Source organism: Callorhinus ursinus, unplaced genomic scaffold, assembly GCF_003265705.2.
Source record: "Callorhinus ursinus isolate GAN/ISIS: 27379988/994484 unplaced genomic scaffold, GSC_fseal_2.0 scaffold133, whole genome shotgun sequence".
Lineage (NCBI taxonomy): Eukaryota > Metazoa > Chordata > Mammalia > Carnivora > Otariidae > Callorhinus > Callorhinus ursinus.
Window position 1 is genome coordinate 558,864 of NW_027397195.1, and position 17,694 is coordinate 576,557.

At 44.7% G+C, this 17,694-nt stretch overlaps 3 protein-coding genes across 3 annotated transcripts; 2 read left to right on the forward strand and 1 right to left on the reverse strand.

The window, feature by feature from the left end:
- Positions 1–478: 478 nt before the first annotated feature.
- On the forward strand, positions 479–1,438 carry LOC112808396 (olfactory receptor 3A1; the record flags this gene model as incomplete). Its single annotated transcript, XM_025851503.2, has 1 exon — positions 479–1,438. A coding segment is annotated over one exon (960 nt), but the record flags the coding sequence as incomplete, so codon positions are not given.
- Positions 1,439–7,185: 5,747 nt separating this feature from the next.
- On the forward strand, positions 7,186–8,145 carry LOC112808395 (olfactory receptor 3A2). Its single transcript, XM_025851502.1, has one exon. The coding sequence runs from the start codon at positions 7,198–7,200 to the stop codon at positions 8,143–8,145; it is 948 nt and encodes a 315-aa protein (XP_025707287.1). The 5' UTR covers positions 7,186–7,197.
- A 7,830-nt stretch (positions 8,146–15,975) lies between these two features.
- LOC112808393 (olfactory receptor 1D2) lies at positions 15,976–16,938 on the reverse strand. The gene has a single exon (XM_025851499.2). The coding sequence runs from the start codon at positions 16,936–16,938 to the stop codon at positions 15,976–15,978; it is 963 nt and encodes a 320-aa protein (XP_025707284.1).
- Positions 16,939–17,694: the final 756 nt, after the last annotated feature.

Sequence of the window (17,694 nt, forward strand, 5' to 3'; positions counted from 1 at the left end):
CCGCTTAGCCACTGCAGTGACGTCCCTCCCCGGAGCCGACTTCTAACAGTTCCGATTTTGTGCTCCGCGGCTCTAGCACTTGCCAGAAGCGGCCGGCGGAGGCCCCTCCCCCACCGTCTATCCTCCCGAATATCGCCTCGGATTCACTTCTCCGCACGCCCTACCTTCCAGTAAGTGGTCGCTTCTCTGTTCAGAGAGTTGTTGCTACTCTCCTCTTCGATCTCCTGTTGAGTTCGTAGGTGTTCAGAATGGTTTGATCCCTATTCAGCTGAATTCCTGAGACCAGACGAAATCTAGGTCCCCTACTCCTCCGCCATCTTGCTCCGCCCCCCGAGACTTCTGTTTTTCTAAAAGTATTCAATCTAAAATAATCCACATGCCATTTGAGATGGCAAATTTTGCTGCCCTACAGAATCGGTTTCTTCTTTTTGAATCAATATATTGAGAGGAATGATTCTTTTTCTCCTTGGTTGTTTTCTTGCAGGAACTAAAGCAGTCAAAATTTGGGGCCAACAGAACAGCCATTACTGAGTTCATCCTGTTGGGTTTAGTGGAGACACCAGAGCTGTGGCCAGTTGTCTTTATAGTCTTCCTCTTTGCCTACCTGGTCACAGTTGGAGGTAACCTCAGCATCCTGGTTGCCATCTTGGTGGAGCCCAAACTCCACACCCCCATGTACTTCTTCCTGGGGAACCTATCAGTGCTGGATGTTGGGTGCATCACCGTCACTGTTCCCTCGATGTTGGCTCGTCTCCTGTCCCACAAGCATACAATTCCCTACGGAGCCTGCCTCACACAACTCTTCTTCTTCCATCTCTTGGTTGGGGTAGACTGCTTCCTGCTGACAGCCATGGCCTATGACCGATTCCTGGCCATCTGCCAGCCCCTGACCTACAGCACCCGAATGAGCCAGACAGTCCAGAGGATATTGGTGGCTGTGTCCTGGGCTTTAGCCTTCACCAATGCACTGACTCACACAGTAGCCATAGCCACACTCAACTTCTGTGGTCCCAATGTGATCAATCACTTCTACTGTGACCTTCCACAGCTCTTCCAGCTCTCCTGCTCTAGCACCCAGCTCAATGAGCTGCTGCTCTTTGCTGTGGGTTTCATAATGGCAGGTATTCCCTTGGCTTTCATCATCACCTCCTATGCCCATGTGGCAGCTGCAGTTCTACGAATCCGCTCTGCTGAGGGCAGGAAAAAAGCCTTCTCCACATGTGGCTCTCACCTCACTGTGGTGGGCATATTCTACGGTTCAGGTATATTTAACTACATGCGACTTGGTTCAGCCAAGCTTTCAAACAAGGATAAAGGGGTTGGAGTCTTCAACACTGTTATCAACCCCATGCTGAATCCAATCATCTACAGCCTCAGGAACCCTGATGTACAGGATGCCCTCTGGCAGGTGCTCAAGGGGAAGCGGTCACTAGCTTGACAAGGTCTCGAGGTCTGGAATGTCACCTGCTCCTTTTCTCTTTCTGAACTAAAAGAGAAATACTCTAAAGCCAGTAACTAAGACAAATGTTCCATAATTGCCTCGGTCTCCCTGCACATGAAGATATTTTGTTAGGGATAATAGTTTTTGTTTCCCAAAGAGGCTATGCCCAATTTATAGACAATAAACATGTTAAACTCTGCTAAGCCCAGCCCCTTTGACAAATTATAATTTCAGTCCCTGCATGCTCCCTTTTCTGTGTAGAAGTGAAACCTCGGAGCCTTGACGGCTGGGGCCCACTTGAATGGTCCAGGATGCCATCTCCCCAGATGAAGAGCCCTAGCAATCACATTTACAAGGTCCTAATTTTTCCATATAAAGTTGATTTCAAGGATTAGGATATGGATATCCAGGGGAGTATTATTCAGCCTCTCATGCCCAGGTATGGGATTCTTTCAGTGAGTAAATTATTTCTCTTGCATCATGGGTGGGATTGCCTTTCTCAGAATATGCTGAGACCTAATCCCAATTATTCTGGAGGCACAGAGGAGACATGGGAAATGTTCTTGAGGATGACAAGAATCATCTTGTAAGGCATCTGCTTCATATGAGGTCTTTGCATGGCCATCACACAAAAGGAGGTTGATCTCCACCAGCAAATAGAAAGGGATGCTTTTGCCAAGTGGCTCCAAGAGAGACTGGGGGTTCAAAATTCTCATGCTCAACCTCTCAAATATTCCCATCTCAAGACTCAGGATCTCACTCCTTCCTCAGCAGGGCCCTGGATTTAGCACAGGAGGTGCCCTTCCTTTTAAGCTGCACATTCAGCCTCCCTTGTAGTTTTGTGACCCTTACAATTAGGTACAAGAAGTGATTTTCAATGCTACCTTGTAGCTGCAGAAGATTAACACCCCGTGAAACATTGCCAGGGAAGTTTTCTGGCTTTTACAACATATCCTAAATTGATCGTTGCCTGACCTGGGCCTATCATTGTTTCTTCAGGCATCCAGAAAAGTTAACAGAAGCTACCCTTAATTCTTAAAACTCCACAATTCTTATAATTACCATGGTTCTCATCATATTAATGTGCTAGTGTTAGCACATGACCCAGGGTTTCACCTTTCACCTGTACTTCATCCCAACATACCACAACTGAGTCTCAGTAATGAAACTATGGTTATCGCCAACCCCACTTAACCCAAACAGTGGTGAATGGTCCAGTTCCAGAATCCCATCTGAAGGACATGCTTCCTAGGGCTACTCCGAGGAGCAGCTGTCTTAGTCGGGCTCCCCCAAAAGCAGAGCCTGAGACCAGATGCATGCATTAACTGGGAAGTCATCTCAGGGAGCAGGAGTCCCTGGGAGGAAGACTGTGGTTATGAGGGGACAAAGAAGGAAGAAGTGTACCTGACTGAGGGGTTCAGCACCAACATCTCTGCTATGGACATCCAGCAGAGACTTGATTGAGCATGAGCATATGGAATGCCTCCTGGAATTGCCTGAAGAAGGGGTGTTGGGGTGTTTATTCATTGGCTCTCCTCTCATATTGTCAAGGTGTTCCCGGCACTCTGAGTGCACATGCTCAGACCTACTGAGCACCCCACCCCCGCCTCCATTATTCATGGCATCAGAGGATCCCAGGGAAGAAGTTACCCTCTGTCAGCCAGCTACAAGCAGAAGCCTGCAGGGAACTGTCCGACCCAGCCACGGCTGAAATTAGAAATAAGGCTGAGGGAGATGTGAATCAGATATCTGAAATGTCTACCGCAACATGCTTCCTAGAAGTGTGAGGATTCACAGGGACTCCAGGCTTGTAAAAGTGCTTAACATATTACCGTGTACCTAACAAACACCTGTAAATGTTATCAGTTGGTATGTTGACATTTGCCAAACTTCTACGAGCATCTGAGTGAATCTTACTTTATTTAATCTACAAGCAGTACGCTATGTTAGAGGATATGCTCATTTCACAGATGAGGAAACTGAGGCTCAAAAGGGTACAGCAGCTTGTCCAAGGTCAACCACTAGTAACAAGAAAACAGGTCTGTCTACAGTGCATTTCCTACTGTAGAAGGGTTCTCTGGTGGGAGAAGACAGAGCACCCTCTCTTGGGAGAGGGGTGTTGAGTAGGTAGTGGTGAATATAGGAGTCAGAGGACACAACCCTCAACGTTCCCACATCTGTGCAGCCTTCACTGGGGCTCTGATTCCCTCAGAGCCAGGCCTAGACAGTCATATTGACAGGCAGCTCCACAGGAGTCCTTCTAGAACAATATAGCTCTTCTACCCCCACGTCTAGAGTCATTGAACATAACCAAGATACATTCCCAGGGGGTCCCAACTAACAAGGCCCTGAGGGAGAAAGAACCACATTCCTGAGGACTCATTAGGAAACTGGGTTTGAAGAAAACTTCTCCCTCTTGCCTCTCTTCTGGGGCCTCCTCCTCGTCCCCGGGTCCCAGGCAAGTCTGGAAATTAATTTGTCTCTGCTCAAAGGCTCTGCTTGGGGTTGACATCTGAGAAATAAACTCCTCCCTAGCAAACCTGTATCTAGTCCCACTTACACTAGCTTCCTGGGTGGCTCTGAGGATTTGAACAAGTTCTGTAGACCTCAGTGACACCACCATTAAGTGGAATTTTTATCACCTTCCTTAACTACCTCCTATAAAGCTAGGGCTAGAGAGAAAACCTTTTTTTCTTCTTCTTCTTCTTTTTTTTTTTTTTTAAAGAAAGTCTAAATACCAGAAGGTGTAAGGCATGGTTGCTATATTTAGGAAGGGTTGTTTACAAAACAACTTGTCTCTCTGTCTCCCATCTGTCTCCTCCCTTCTGGGAGGGAAAACACTGTAAAGAAGATAGCCCTACAAAAGAGAGAATATCAGCTTGTTTCCCTCATTAACTTGCTTTCTGGTGGATAACTGGGTCTGCAGAGCTCCTCGTCTTCTTCCTGAAGAGCCTCACTGGCTTCTGTGCCCATGCCTAGGTGAGTATGCTCAGGGGTCCTAACCCTGCCCTTACAAAACAGAAATGGAGCCTCCATTGCTGCCATTAGCTCAAGCCTGACTTTTCATGTGGTGCAACTGATGCCCCTGGGAAAAGGAAATGTTTTACGGGAAGATCAGAAGATATAACCCAAAGGTCCTGGCTCTTTTTCTGTGCCCCTTTGCCCAAGGCCCCATTTCTTGGAAGCCTGTTCTCTGTTACTCTTAGGAGAGAGTATGAAGGGATTCATTGAGTCTGGTTCACTGCCCAGAACCCACTGCATCAGGCAGCCTAGAAACTTCACTCCAGTCCCAGGTCTTGTTGAGCCTTTTTGTCACTGGGAGTGTGGAGGGATTGTTTGGAGTTCCAGGATAGAGAGTTGTAATACCTCAGTAGGGAGAACCTGGGACTCATAACAAACCTCTGAGAATCATAACACATGATACATCTATCACTCCTCATGATAGGCGTCACGGTGACCCCTTAGACATTCTGGATGTCTCTGGATGGTCAGAGGTCTTCCAGAATCCCACTGATTCCAAGCAAGCTTCATCTCTCACCATTTGCAGGTTGGTGGCAGCTGTTTTGCTGCTCTTCTATCCCTTGGCCATAACTTACTTATCTGTAAGGTACACCCCTTCTAAGGGCCTTATTCACTTCAGCGGTTTACCTGAAAAGAAACATGCTAGTGTGTGTGTAGCTACATTACCTGCTTGTCCCATAAAACCAAGGAAAGCAGTAGTCTCTGCAGCAATGTCGCACCCTGCATTTGCCCCTATACCCCCCATAAATCACACTAATTCACAGAACTCTAGCTCGAGTTCCAATTTGTCCAGAAAGTCTTCCATGACAACTCTAGGTCATACTGATGCTCTCTTTCTCTGCAATCCTATGAATACTTGAACCATTCACTTATTTATTTAATAAATATTGAGTACTTACTGTGTGTAAAGCATTATCACAAGTATTTCTATTGTAAAATTGAACGAAACCTGTTTTTGGTCCTCATGTCACTTACAGTGAAGTAGGTGAGATATGCTCTATAGAAAAATGACTGAGCAAGAAGATAAACAGTATTAAGTTACATGAAATAATATGTAGTAAGAGCTTATGAGACAGAGACAAACAGACAGACAGAGATGCTTTTGATACGGGAACTTTCAGGAAACCAGCTTAAGTCAACTCTTGAAATGCATGGGAGGTGGAGTTGGAAGGGAGCCATTGCAGGTAGAGAAAACAGGATGAGCAAGGAGGTAGAAAATCACAGGGTCACAATCTAATGCTTATGTTAAAATAGACCTGAAAAGGGGAATAGAGAGTAGTTAATTGTTCTTTAACATAGTATATATTAATATATTAATATAGTATATATTATAGCTGCTATTCATCCATTTATTTGTCCATTTGCAAAGCACTTAACCAATTTCATCAATGATAAGTATGCCTGAGAATGATCCTCCGTCTCACCAATCAGGTGATCCTAGAATTTTAAGGGTATTTTAGAGATCACTGCATCCAACTTTTCATCCATGTGAGCCCATCACCCTTCTGTTAGAGTCACCAGACTCCAACTTCTTCCCTCTGATTCCAGTGTATTCTATGCAAGGGAGTAACATTACTCTTAGGGAGCTCTAGCTCTGCTTATAATACGGGCAATAGAGAAACACTGATATTTTTTTCATCAGGATCTTATTATAAGATCTGGAAAACATGGCTCAATCTGGCTCTCTACATATGTGCCTGCTTCATTTGAGGATCTCTCCTTAGTGCTATTGGTCAAACTACTATGCCTGAGTTAAGGACAATGAAAGGGTGGTGGCTGTGCAATGCAGAAAGCCAACTGCCCCCAGCTGCAGCCTACCCACAGGTCATGCTTACAGTTTTGTTTTCAGAGGCAAGCAGCAGATACTATAAAAAGAATAAATAACTTCAGAGACACCTGGGTGGCTCAGTCGTTAAGTGTCTGCCTTCGGCTCAGGTCATGATCCCGGTGTCCTGGGATCGAGTCCCGCATTGGGCTCCTTTCTCAACAGGGAGCCTGCTTCTCCCTCTGCCTGCCGCTCCCCCTGCTTGTGCTCTCTCTCTCTCTCTCTGTCAAATAAATAAATAAAATCTCTTTTAAAAAGAAGAAATAACTTTAGATTAATCTGTTATTCAAAGTCTAATGTAAAGGCTTAGTTAGCACCAAGAACACCAGGAATTTATTGATGTAGGGATTTTGAACTTATACTTCAGCATATGTCCCTCACCTTGGAGAAACGTACTTGGCTGAACTACCTGATATCTGCAGTCATGGCTCTGAGTTTTTATCTTTGCTTGGTCTTCAATATCTCTAATAACTTTGAAACCTAGGTTTTCAAATGCTTTCTGGTTTCTCTGGAAATATTAATTTTTCTATTTTGAAATCTGCTAATTGGTGTGGGCCGATCTTACAAAGTAAAATAGAGAAATCCATCTTAATCTCACTACATTTAAAGGGGAAGTCTGCTTTATCTTAATTCATTTTCCCACGTATTCTGACCCTTTCAAGTAGGAGAGGATGGGAGGGACAAAGTGGTGATGGTTTTGGGCATCTCAGTTGAGAGCAGAGTAAAGGCATCGAGGTGAAGGAAGAGGTCAGTGAGTGAAGTGTGACCTGGGGAATGGGAATATTATCCCCTAGACAGCTGAGAACTTACCTTAGGCTCTGAACATGGGTGGGTTAAAACATTTATGTTGAATAAATAAATTGGAGTGGACTGATATCTCCCCTCCTGGGACATTTCCTTACAGAAACTCATGGATCCAGAAGTTAGAGCCAACAGGACATCTGTTACTGAGTTCATTCTACTGGGCCTAGTAGAAACAGAACAGCTGCAGTCTGTGGTCTTTGTAGTCTTCCTCTTTGCCTACCTGGTCACAGTTGGAGGCAACCTCAGCATCCTGGCTGCCATCTTGGTGGAGCCCAAACTCCACACCCCCATGTACTTCTTCCTGGGGAACCTATCAGTGTTGGATGTTGGGTGCATCACCGTCACTGTTCCCTCAATGTTGGCTCGTCTCCTGTCCCACAAGCATACAGTTCCGTATGGAGCCTGCCTCACACAGCTTTTCTTCTTTCACCTTCTGGCTGGGATGGACTGCTTTCTATTGACAGTCATGGCCTATGACCGATTCCTGGCCATCTGCCAGCCCCTGACCTACAGCACCCGAATGAGCCAGACAGTCCAGAGGATATTGGTGGCTGTGTCCTGGGCTTTAGGTTTCACCAATGCACTAAATCACACCATTGCCCTAAATACCCTCAACTTCTGTGGCCCCAATGCAGTCAATCACTTCTACTGTGACCTCCCACAGCTCTTCCAGCTCTCCTGCTCCAGCACCCAGCTCAACGAGCTGTTGCTCTTTGTCGCAGCAGCCTTCATGGCTGTAGCCCCCTTGGTCCTCATCACTGTGTCCTATGCACACGTGGCAGTTGCAGTCCTACGAATCCGTTCAGTGGAAGGCAGAAGGAAGGCCTTTTCCACATGTGGCTCCCACCTCACTGTGGTTTGCCTCTTCTATGGTACTGGTATCTTCAACTACATGCGTCTTGGTTCTGAGGAGTCTTCAGACAAGGATAAAGGGGTTGGGGTCTTTAACACTGTTATCAATCCCATGCTGAACCCACTTATCTACAGCCTTAGAAATCCTGATGTCCAGGGTGCCCTGTGGCGAGTACTTGTGGGGAGGCATTCACTAACCTAAGGGTTAATAGTATCCCTTCTTTCCTGCCTTCTTTGGGTTAAGAAAACTTCCCAGGAAGGCAATAACCTGGGAAAATGGTCCATAACCATATCTCTCACTGCCTGAAGACTTGCATGATGTATTTACCCTGCAAACAAGTCCTACATAATTGATTCATACAGCAAACATTTATTAAATTGCTTCTATGATCCAGACACCCTCCTAGGGGACTAGTGAACAAAATAGACAGAAGTCTCTGGACTTATGCAAATCACACTCTAATTAAGAAAGACAAAATACATGAATGAGCATCACAGCGGTAAGGGCTGTAAAGAAAAACAAATAAGATAGGGGGGATATGAACAAGTGCCCGGGGTAAATTGCTGCCTCATGTATGGCCGTGCTCATTGTTCTGGGTAAGGTTGAAGCCTTAGAAGCTGGGTGGTTCTGGACAGCAATGTCCTACAGGGAAGGGCTATTTGGCTAATAGGTAACCCATTAACCTAAGTAACAAAGAATATCACTGTGAAGTTTTTTTCTGGTGGGGACATAAGATTTCATCTAGATCAGAGTGCAGAAAACCATTTTAAGCCATTGGCCCAGTGCCAAGTTTATTCTATTCTACACTTCACCTTTCACATCCAGAAAAAAAAAAAAAATCAATTCCTTCTCTTCACTACCACACCAGAACCCAATAGGATGTTTAGTGGACAGACAGGGTCTATAGAGAGAAATAGATCACTAAATTAAAACTACATTAATGCATACATGATATATCTTCATGTCAAAAAAAGAATGTTCCATCTCTACCCCGGCCATGTCTTTGTTATTGGATAAATCCCCTTGTTCACATATATGATAAAGCCTTTGGAAGAATAAGTATTTATACTTCAATGAGGTCTTTTGATTTTTTCAGTGAGGAATGTACAATATAACTTTTCCTTCAAAGTCTCATTTATTCCTCCCAAATCTCCCAGCTCAGAAAATGCCCATAAATGAAGTTTCTGGGAGTGATGCCTCTTTCTAACTTTACAGATACATCAGTACAACTCCAATCCCGAAAATTTTTTCACCTTGATGTTTATCCAGCCTCAGCTCATCCATTTCTGATTTGCATCTTTGCTCCAGCCTCCCTTGGAAGGCTACTTACACTGTCCGGGCAATCCCACTGCCCCTCCACTGGATCATTCCTAGATCTGTCCTATGGCTACACCAGGAGCTTGGCTTCCCTATAATCTCTTCTCGGAGCCACAGAACAGAGGCCAGGTCGAGATGAGGATGGTAAGAAAACACAGGAGAGTGGGAGGTAGGACAGGAATGAGAGTGGAGGAATGAAGACAGAACATGAGGATATAGGGAGGGACGGGAGAGGATGGTGAGCAGAAGGGTTAAGGAGGAAAAATAGAAATTAGGGAAAGGACACAGGAGAGCCAGAGAGGAGAGAGGGTGGGAGAATTGGGATCATCGAACGAGATGCCTCAGGAATGTTGAGCTCGAAGATATTCATATGGAGAAAATGAAGAATGAATGATGATGGGAGATGAGAATAAAATTCATACCATGGAATCACTTCCCATCATCACCTTTGATGTTATTGTTGGGGTCCCCCTGACCCCGCTTCCTTCTAACTAGGAAAAAAAATTAAGTTTTGCTGAAGGTATAATAATGAAAAGTAGTCTTCTGCTTCCTCTGGCTAGGAGCCAATCCCAGGAGAACAGAGAGTGGAGCTGAGGGGGGAAAAGGAGGGTGGACACGTGTGCTCACCACTGGCCCACCCAAGTTGCCATCCCCCTGCCTTTGGGGACGGTGCCTGCCTATACGGTCAAAGGAGCAGCGATGATGTAGGTCTCTTTCCTGATGTTCTTGGGTCTCTGGACACCTCAGGGTTAAAGAAAATGAACTTCCCTCAAAGGGCAAAGTTCTTATAAGTAAAAATCAGGAATGTGGGCTATAACCCACTGCTCTGATACCTTAGAAATTTCCTTTCTATGGTTGGGCTTCTTCCTACCTCCACCATAAAGAACTGGGACAAGATCATCTCCACAGCTCTTCACCTTAAATGCCCCTTGATTACAATAGGCTGGATGAACTTTTTCCTAGGGCCGAACCCAGAAAACATTTTGAGGACATTATCACCACTATTGCTACTACTCCATCTACTTGATGAGCATTTTACCCTGTCCTAACTAGTCTTACCTATTACGCATCAAAGATCTCCAGACCTTGGTGAGACAGAGCAGGGACCGGACTCTGGTCCTGTCAGCCCTAACTGCAAAACCCAGCATTCCTTGATAGCTGAAATGCTATGCCCCTTGAATGGCATATCTTGCAGGAATGCAGAAGCAGAATATCTACCGAAGGAGGGACTCAAAGACAAAGACCAGCAAGGACTGGACCAAACCAGTCTGTGCCAAGATGGACCCCAAAGCTGACTTTTCCCCCACTTTTTCTCTCATTATAGTACCAAAAATCATGCCCAGGGGTGGATATTTAACATGCTAATTACACATATGACACATGGAGAAACATGACCTTTAAGTGTGCAGGTGCCAATAATTCCCTACCTCTCCATGTTTAAAAGACACCCTTTTTCCTCCCCATAGGAAACTTTTCTTCTCCAACTCATGTAATTGCCCCTTCCTTTTCCTCATAAAAAGCCCCTTGTTTTCAGCCCGTAAGCGGGGCACTGTTTGGGTGTCTACCAGAATCCGTGCTCTCTGAATTGCAATTCTTTAATCCTAAACAAATGCTCATTTGCCTCTTGCTGTGGCTCTTTGTTTTCAGATTGACAATCTTTCCTTATAATGCTTTAGGATTTTGTGTCTCACATTGAGTGGAAAAGATTTTTTCCATCTATATCAGGTAAGATAAGCTAGGTTACACTGTGCTAACAAACAGCCCCTAAAATCTCAATGGCTTTCAACAGCAAAGGTCAAATTCTTATTTATGTGACCTCAATTATTTGATAGATCTAGAAGAGCTGTTGTTTTGATTCTTCATCTTTTTATTTTTTTATTTTGAGGATGAGAGTAATGACTTCCAAGTCAGAGAGGAAGCCAGAAGTCTACATTTTATTTTACCTGATAATTGCTTGTAGTGAACATTTACGGTCTTTCTGACTTCTATTTCCCCTTTTCTAACAGCTATTAGTTTCTATTTGGCATCCAGGTGGTTTCTGGGCATGTGGTTCCACCTGAGGCACTGGCCTGGCCGCAGGGATGGTTCTACGTGGGCATGTGGCCTAAGCTAGTTTCATATAATTCTTTATAGTGAGTAAGGAAAGGGTTAAGGTCTAGGCAGGGAGAGGTAGGGGACCCCTGGCTGGGCTCTGAAACTATTCCTGGCTGGCAAATTGCTAAGACAGAGTGAACAAGAGATAAGAGAATAGACCAGACCACCTGGCCCTGAATGTCAGGGAGTATATTTCTTTGGTGGCTACAGTGTAATCACAGAAAATAACCAAACCTCAAAGAATTAAGTCATTAAGGGTGTTATCAATAGTCTTTGCTCAAACCAAGAGGGCACAAGAATCTCAAGGCCACAAGCTTCCCAGTCAGTTCTCAATAAAAGACTGCCACTAAAAACCCTCAGTGGCAACCCATTCGGGACCCCTCTCCCTCTAGAGAGCTTCTTCTTTGCTTTCTGCTCTCACCTTCACTTATTAAACTGTCACTTCACTTCACCCTTTTGTGTCCGCAAGATTCATTCTTTGACTCCGTGAAACAAGAACCCTGCGATCCTGTAACAATACTAGCATTTCACAACTGGGTTTCCATGATAGAATTAAGCCCTATACAAAACTATCTGAATGATGATTTTCTCAATTCTCCCAAGGCTCCACAGCTATAGCAATGTTCTAGATGCACAGGACAGAAGCTAACTCGCTACATAGAATGGACACCTTAGGTTATTAGAACTCAATTCCCTTTGGAACTCTGGCTGAGAAGAGCCACTCTAGACTTGCTCCTCATAAAGGAAGCTTTCAACTTTTAATGTTTGTGGGCCCTGCTCCTGGGCTCCCAGGAAAGATACACCTTTACCAAGGTCACAATGATGCCACCAAACTTCAAAGCACAAGCTCTTTCTGCCCTGAGCACACATTGTACATCGGCTTCATTAACAAATAACTTAAAAGAAACATTTCAAACTCAAGATGAGAGTAAAAATCTCCCAGGGTTCTGCTTCCATACCTCCAAAGCCTGCAACCTTGCAGGTACTAAAAGCATAAGATAAAGTCTGTAATGTTCTGAAATGTCCTTCCTCACGATGATTTGTAACTCTTGATAACAAAAACATATACGATCCTGTAGTAAACATTCCTTCTCCAGAGCACTCTCTTCTTTGTGAAGATTATGTACCCCTGGCAGCTCTCCTCACTTGGGCTGGAATAAAAACTCTCCTCCTTTTTTTTAAGAAACGCTAAAAGATTTGTTCATTTTGTGTCAACACTCCTGGTCAAGCAAAGAAACATCCTTGCCCTGAGAAGTCTGAGAGGCATCAAAAAGCTACCAAATGAACTGAGGGGCCAAAACGCAGGGAAAAAAAAAAAAAAGAATCCCAGAGAGACACTGCTGACAATTTCCCTGCTTTCCCCACAAGCCATTTGTTGATTCCAAGACAGGGGCTGAGAGGCCGGGAGCGGAAGGTGAGGCTGAGGAGCTGAGCCGTGAGCCAAGCTTTAGCAGGTTTATGGAGCCAGAGAGACAAAAAGTGGAGGCAGAGTCCTGACAGAGAGAAGCACTCCAGGTTTTCAATTGGGACTTCCAACATGCTACTTTCTAGAAGTAATGCACAATAGGAAATAGGCCAACCCTCATCAACAATGTGCCTGAAACCACAGGATAGTACTGAACCCTATATATACTGTTTTTTCCACAGACATACCTAGGATAAAGTGTAATTTATAAAGTAGGTACAGTAAGAGATTAACAGCAATAAGAAAATAAAACAATTATAACAATGAACTGTAATAGAAATTATGTGAATGTGTTCTTTCCCTCTCTTAAAATATCTTAGCTCCTCTTGTGGTGATGTAAGGATGATAAAATGCCTACATGAGGAGATGAAGTGAGATGAATGGCATAGGCACCGTGATGTAGCATCAGGATACTTTTGATGTTCTGAGGATGTGTCAGGAGGATCATCTGCTTCTTGATTGTGGTTGACCACAGACAACCAAAACCACAGAAAGCAAAACCACACTTAACGGGGGGACTACTGTATAATCAGAACTTACGTCCCAGAAGCTTTAACTAGGCTATGGGGAAAATGCCTAAATGTCCTGCAGTAACAACAGTTTCTCACAATCTGCCACAGCTCAAAAGGCCAAATTAAGCCACATTAACACTCAGGATTTTAAATAAAAGACATATTTATTGGGATGAAGAGGACAAAGAAGAAAACAGAGGCATGAGCTGTCATTACCCCTCCTTCTACCTCCTGTGTCCAAGTGTGTCCAAGGGAGATACTCCCATGGTCTGGATGTCATCTCTTCTGGATGGTTGAGGAAGAAATGACTCATTGTGGAGGAGAACTTGGCTCCTGAGGGACACCATCTTACCAGGCAGGGAGTGATACAACACTGCAGCACAGCCTTGCTGTGGCCAGGGCCTGCTTTCCAGTGCTTTCCTTTGGTGAAAGAGGGGGAGGCTTTTTTCTCATGGGCACAGCTTCTGGGAGAGTAACAGATCAGAAGGTGAGCTCACCAGAAACCCTGTCCCACCTTTGTAGAACAATGTTGCTAGAGAAGCACAAAGTTGCTTTTGCTTTTGCCTGTTGTACTTAAAAGTTCTGGAGCTTCCTCTCCTTCCATCCTTCAAGGTCAATAAACACAAACAAAACAAAAACAGGATCTCTTGGCCCCTCCAATTAAAGTCTAGGTCATTATGAACTTTGTGGAGAATGATTCAGGAAATGTATCAAAGGCTCTGAACAATAAAAACATTTGGCCCCCCAATTCCATTTCACCAATTGCCCCTAAGGAAACAATAACAGAGATGTACACATGGAGACACTATTGCCAAGTTGCAAACAATAGGAAAACTGAACGCAACTAAATATTGAAACAGTGTGTTAAATGCATTCTGCTATATTCATTAAATTGCACACTGAAATACTGTATAGGCATTAAGTTGTAATGTAGCCGAATATTTACTAACATAAAAAGGCATTATTAAGAGAGAAAGCAAGTTGCAAAACAATTTGAATTCATTCTGAAATATATATGTATATATGTATATATTTCAGAATGAACTGAGCAGAGATCAAAGTTTGGAATTTATACCAAATGTTCTAGAATTTATATCAAATAGTTGTCTTTGGGTAGCAGACAGGTGAGTATTTGGGGTTTGTTTTTATTTTAGTATTTCTACAAGAAATGCATATTGTTGTTTTACTAAAAACAATGAAAGGTAAAACTAATAGACATCCCGTAGTACCTCATTGTCTACAGACTCTATTTCAAGCTCCTCTATAAGACACTGGAGGCCATTTGAAATCCCTCCCACCTACTCCCTCAGCTTCACCACAGGTTGCTGCTTGTCTCACCAGGTACTCTCAGTTGGGTCACCCCCTCGCCTACCAGGCTTTTTCCTGCCTCTTTGTCTTTGTCCACCTGTTTCTGCTTAATAACAACCACAACAACTATGGGCCAATGACTGTCTCATGTAATCCTCACAGCTACCCTCTGAGTGACATGATGTTATTGTACTCAACGTTCTGATGAGAACACAAGGCCTAGCCAGGGACGACCGTGACCACACAAGGGATAAGTCGGGCTGGGGCGAGAACGTTGGCTGGCTACTGCAGATAGGAAGATTCCCCTCCACACCATGTCCCTCCTCTCTCGCAGGGATCTTACTTTGCCCTGCCACTTTTCCTGGGTAACTCTTCATGTGGCATGGTGTTGCTTAAGTCTCAGCTCAGCTGTCACCACCCTAAGGAAGCCTTCCCTGAATCCTCCCTCACTAACAAGCCAAGCTAGGCTTTCCTCCTTTGTGCCCCCCAACCCTCCTGCCCAGAGCATAACCACTGCCTTCAGACATTGCCTTAAAACACTCTTCTTCCCTGTCTATTGTGAGCTCCTGATTCATGTTTGTACCCCAGATTGAGGCCCTTAATAGGCACCCAGTCATTATCAGTTACTTGAATTGAACCTCAGATCAATTCAATCCTCCATCTGTCAAAGTCTAGTCTGGCTCCACTGATTGATCTGCAAAGGATTATTCCCTCTTTGGAACTGCCACAGCCCAGTGACTAACCTTGTCAGTTGCTCTTCAGTTTCTATTCATTGCATTTTACATGGCTGGCTGAACCTAAGTAGAGGTTGAGTCTCACTGTTACCTCCTGCCTTCTGCTGCCTCCACAACCATTCCTATTCATGAGCTTGTGTTGAGAAGCTGGGGAGCTTTGTTTTGAGCGAAGGACTGAGTGGTAGCAAACAGAAGAGATGGGGCAATGGAGTGAGGAGCCACGGTAATGAAGGATGGGCTGCCCAGGGCTAGGGTGTTCCCCCAGAACTCAGGACCATGAGTGGATGTGTGCTAGAGAACACCAGAGACCCACCCCTCCCCGGGCCATAACTTGGCATATTTTGAAAGGCTGGGATGGTGGCCCTGTGGTCTTATGATCAGGAAAGTTGAAAGAATGATCCTGTAAAATTCTAGTATTAGTGTTAGCATTGCCAAGGCTGGCAAGGTCTGGGGGACACCAGGTTACATAGAGGTATCTGTTCTTCATCACAGATACAATATAAGCCCACTCTGAGCTAATTACTCTCCTGTCTCCCATAGGACAATACCTTGTACATGGTAGAGGAAATTCCCAGTCTCCAATTCGATACCCAAAATTATCTCAGGTCAACCTCTGGAAAGCTTTCCCTAGGAGCAGTCTTCCCAGAGCCCCATGCATTTCCTTGTTCCTCAGGCTGTAGATGAAAGGGTTCATCATGGGGGTCACCACAGCATACATCACTGTGGCTACTGAGTCCTTCGTGGAGTATGTTTGGAGGGGCTGCAGATATACCATACCAAGTGTCCCATAGAAGAGGGAGACCACAGCCAAATGGGAGGCACAGGTGGAGAAAGCTTTGTACTTCCCAGTGGCTGAGGGTATTCGGAGGATGGCTTTGACAATTCCGGCATAGGACGTGATCATGAACCCTAAGGGGGTGAGGAAGATAAAGCAACCTGTAGCAATCAGCACTGTGTGATTGACTTGGGTGTTGGAACATGCGAGCCTCAGCAGGATGTATATCTCACAGAAGATGTAGTGGATCTTCTGGGAACCACAAAATGTCACCCTGGTCATGAGGAGGGTATGGGTGAGGCCATAGAGGACAGAAAGTGCCCAACACAAGGTGAGGAGCAAAACACAGAGCCCAGGGCTCATGGCTGTGGTGTAGTGGAGGGGGCGGCAGATGGCCACATAGCGATCATATGCCATTGTGGCCAGGATGAGGTTGTCCAGGGCCACCAAGGAGACCAGGAAGTAGAGCTGTGTTAGACACCCCACATAGGAGATGGCTTTGTTCTGAGACTGGAGGCTCACCAGCATCTTGGGGATTGTATTGGTGACAAAGAAGAGGTCTGTGAAGGAGAGGTTGGCCAGGAAGAAGTACATGGGAGTGTGCAGGTGGGGATCAAAGCTGATGGCCAGGATGATGAGCACATTTCCCACGACTGTGACCAGGTACATGGACAGGAACATCCAGAACAGAACCCGCTGCTGCTCAGGACTCTCTGAGAGCCCTAGGAGCAGGAACTCAGAGACTCCACTGTGATTGCTTCCATCCATTTCCCCAACTGTCTGCAACATAGGCACCAACAAATGTTTGTTTATTAAGTGTCCTCAAATGAACAAAGACATTCATATAAGCACAATTAACTGTTTTCTTAGCATTAAAATATCTGACTAAATTTTATAATTTATTTTTTAAAGATTTTATTTATTTATTTGAGAGAGAGAGAATGAGAGAAAGAGAGAGAGAGAGAGCACATGAGAGGGGGGAGAGTCAGAGGGAGAAGCAGACTCCCCGCTGAGCAGGGAGCCCGATGCGGGACTCGATCCCGGGACTCCAGGATCATGACCTGAGCCGAAGGCAGTCGCTTAACCAACTGAGCCACCCAGGCGCCCTAAATTTTATAATTTAAAAATGTTATTATCAATTATACTTTGATAATATGTTATATTAGTTTCAGGTATACAACAGTGATTTGGCAATTCTTTTCATTATGCACTGCTTACCACAGTCTATGTAGTCACCATCTGTCACTATACAATGTTATTACAATATTATTGGCTATATTCCCTATACTGTACTTTTCATTTCTGTGGCTTATTTTATAAATGGAAGTTGCTACTTCTCAACCTAGGTCCCACCCACCTCGCCTCTGGCAAACACCAGTTTGCTCTCTGTATTTAAGTGTCTGTTTGGTATTTTTGTTTGTTTCTCAGTGTGGAGTCTGCTTTAGATTCTTTTTCCCTCTCCCTCTGCCCCTCCCATTCGTGCTCTCTCTCTCTCTAAAATATATAAATAAATCTTTCTTAAAAAGACAAGAAACAGGAAATGTT

Bases quoted from the DNA above. Each gene is read 5' to 3' on its own strand.
- LOC112808395 (XM_025851502.1), top strand. From the start codon at position 7,198: ATGGATCCAGAAGTTAGAGCCAACAGGACATCTGTTACTGAGTTCATT.
- LOC112808393 (XM_025851499.2), bottom strand. From the start codon at position 16,938: ATGTTGCAGACAGTTGGGGAAATGGATGGAAGCAATCACAGTGGAGTC.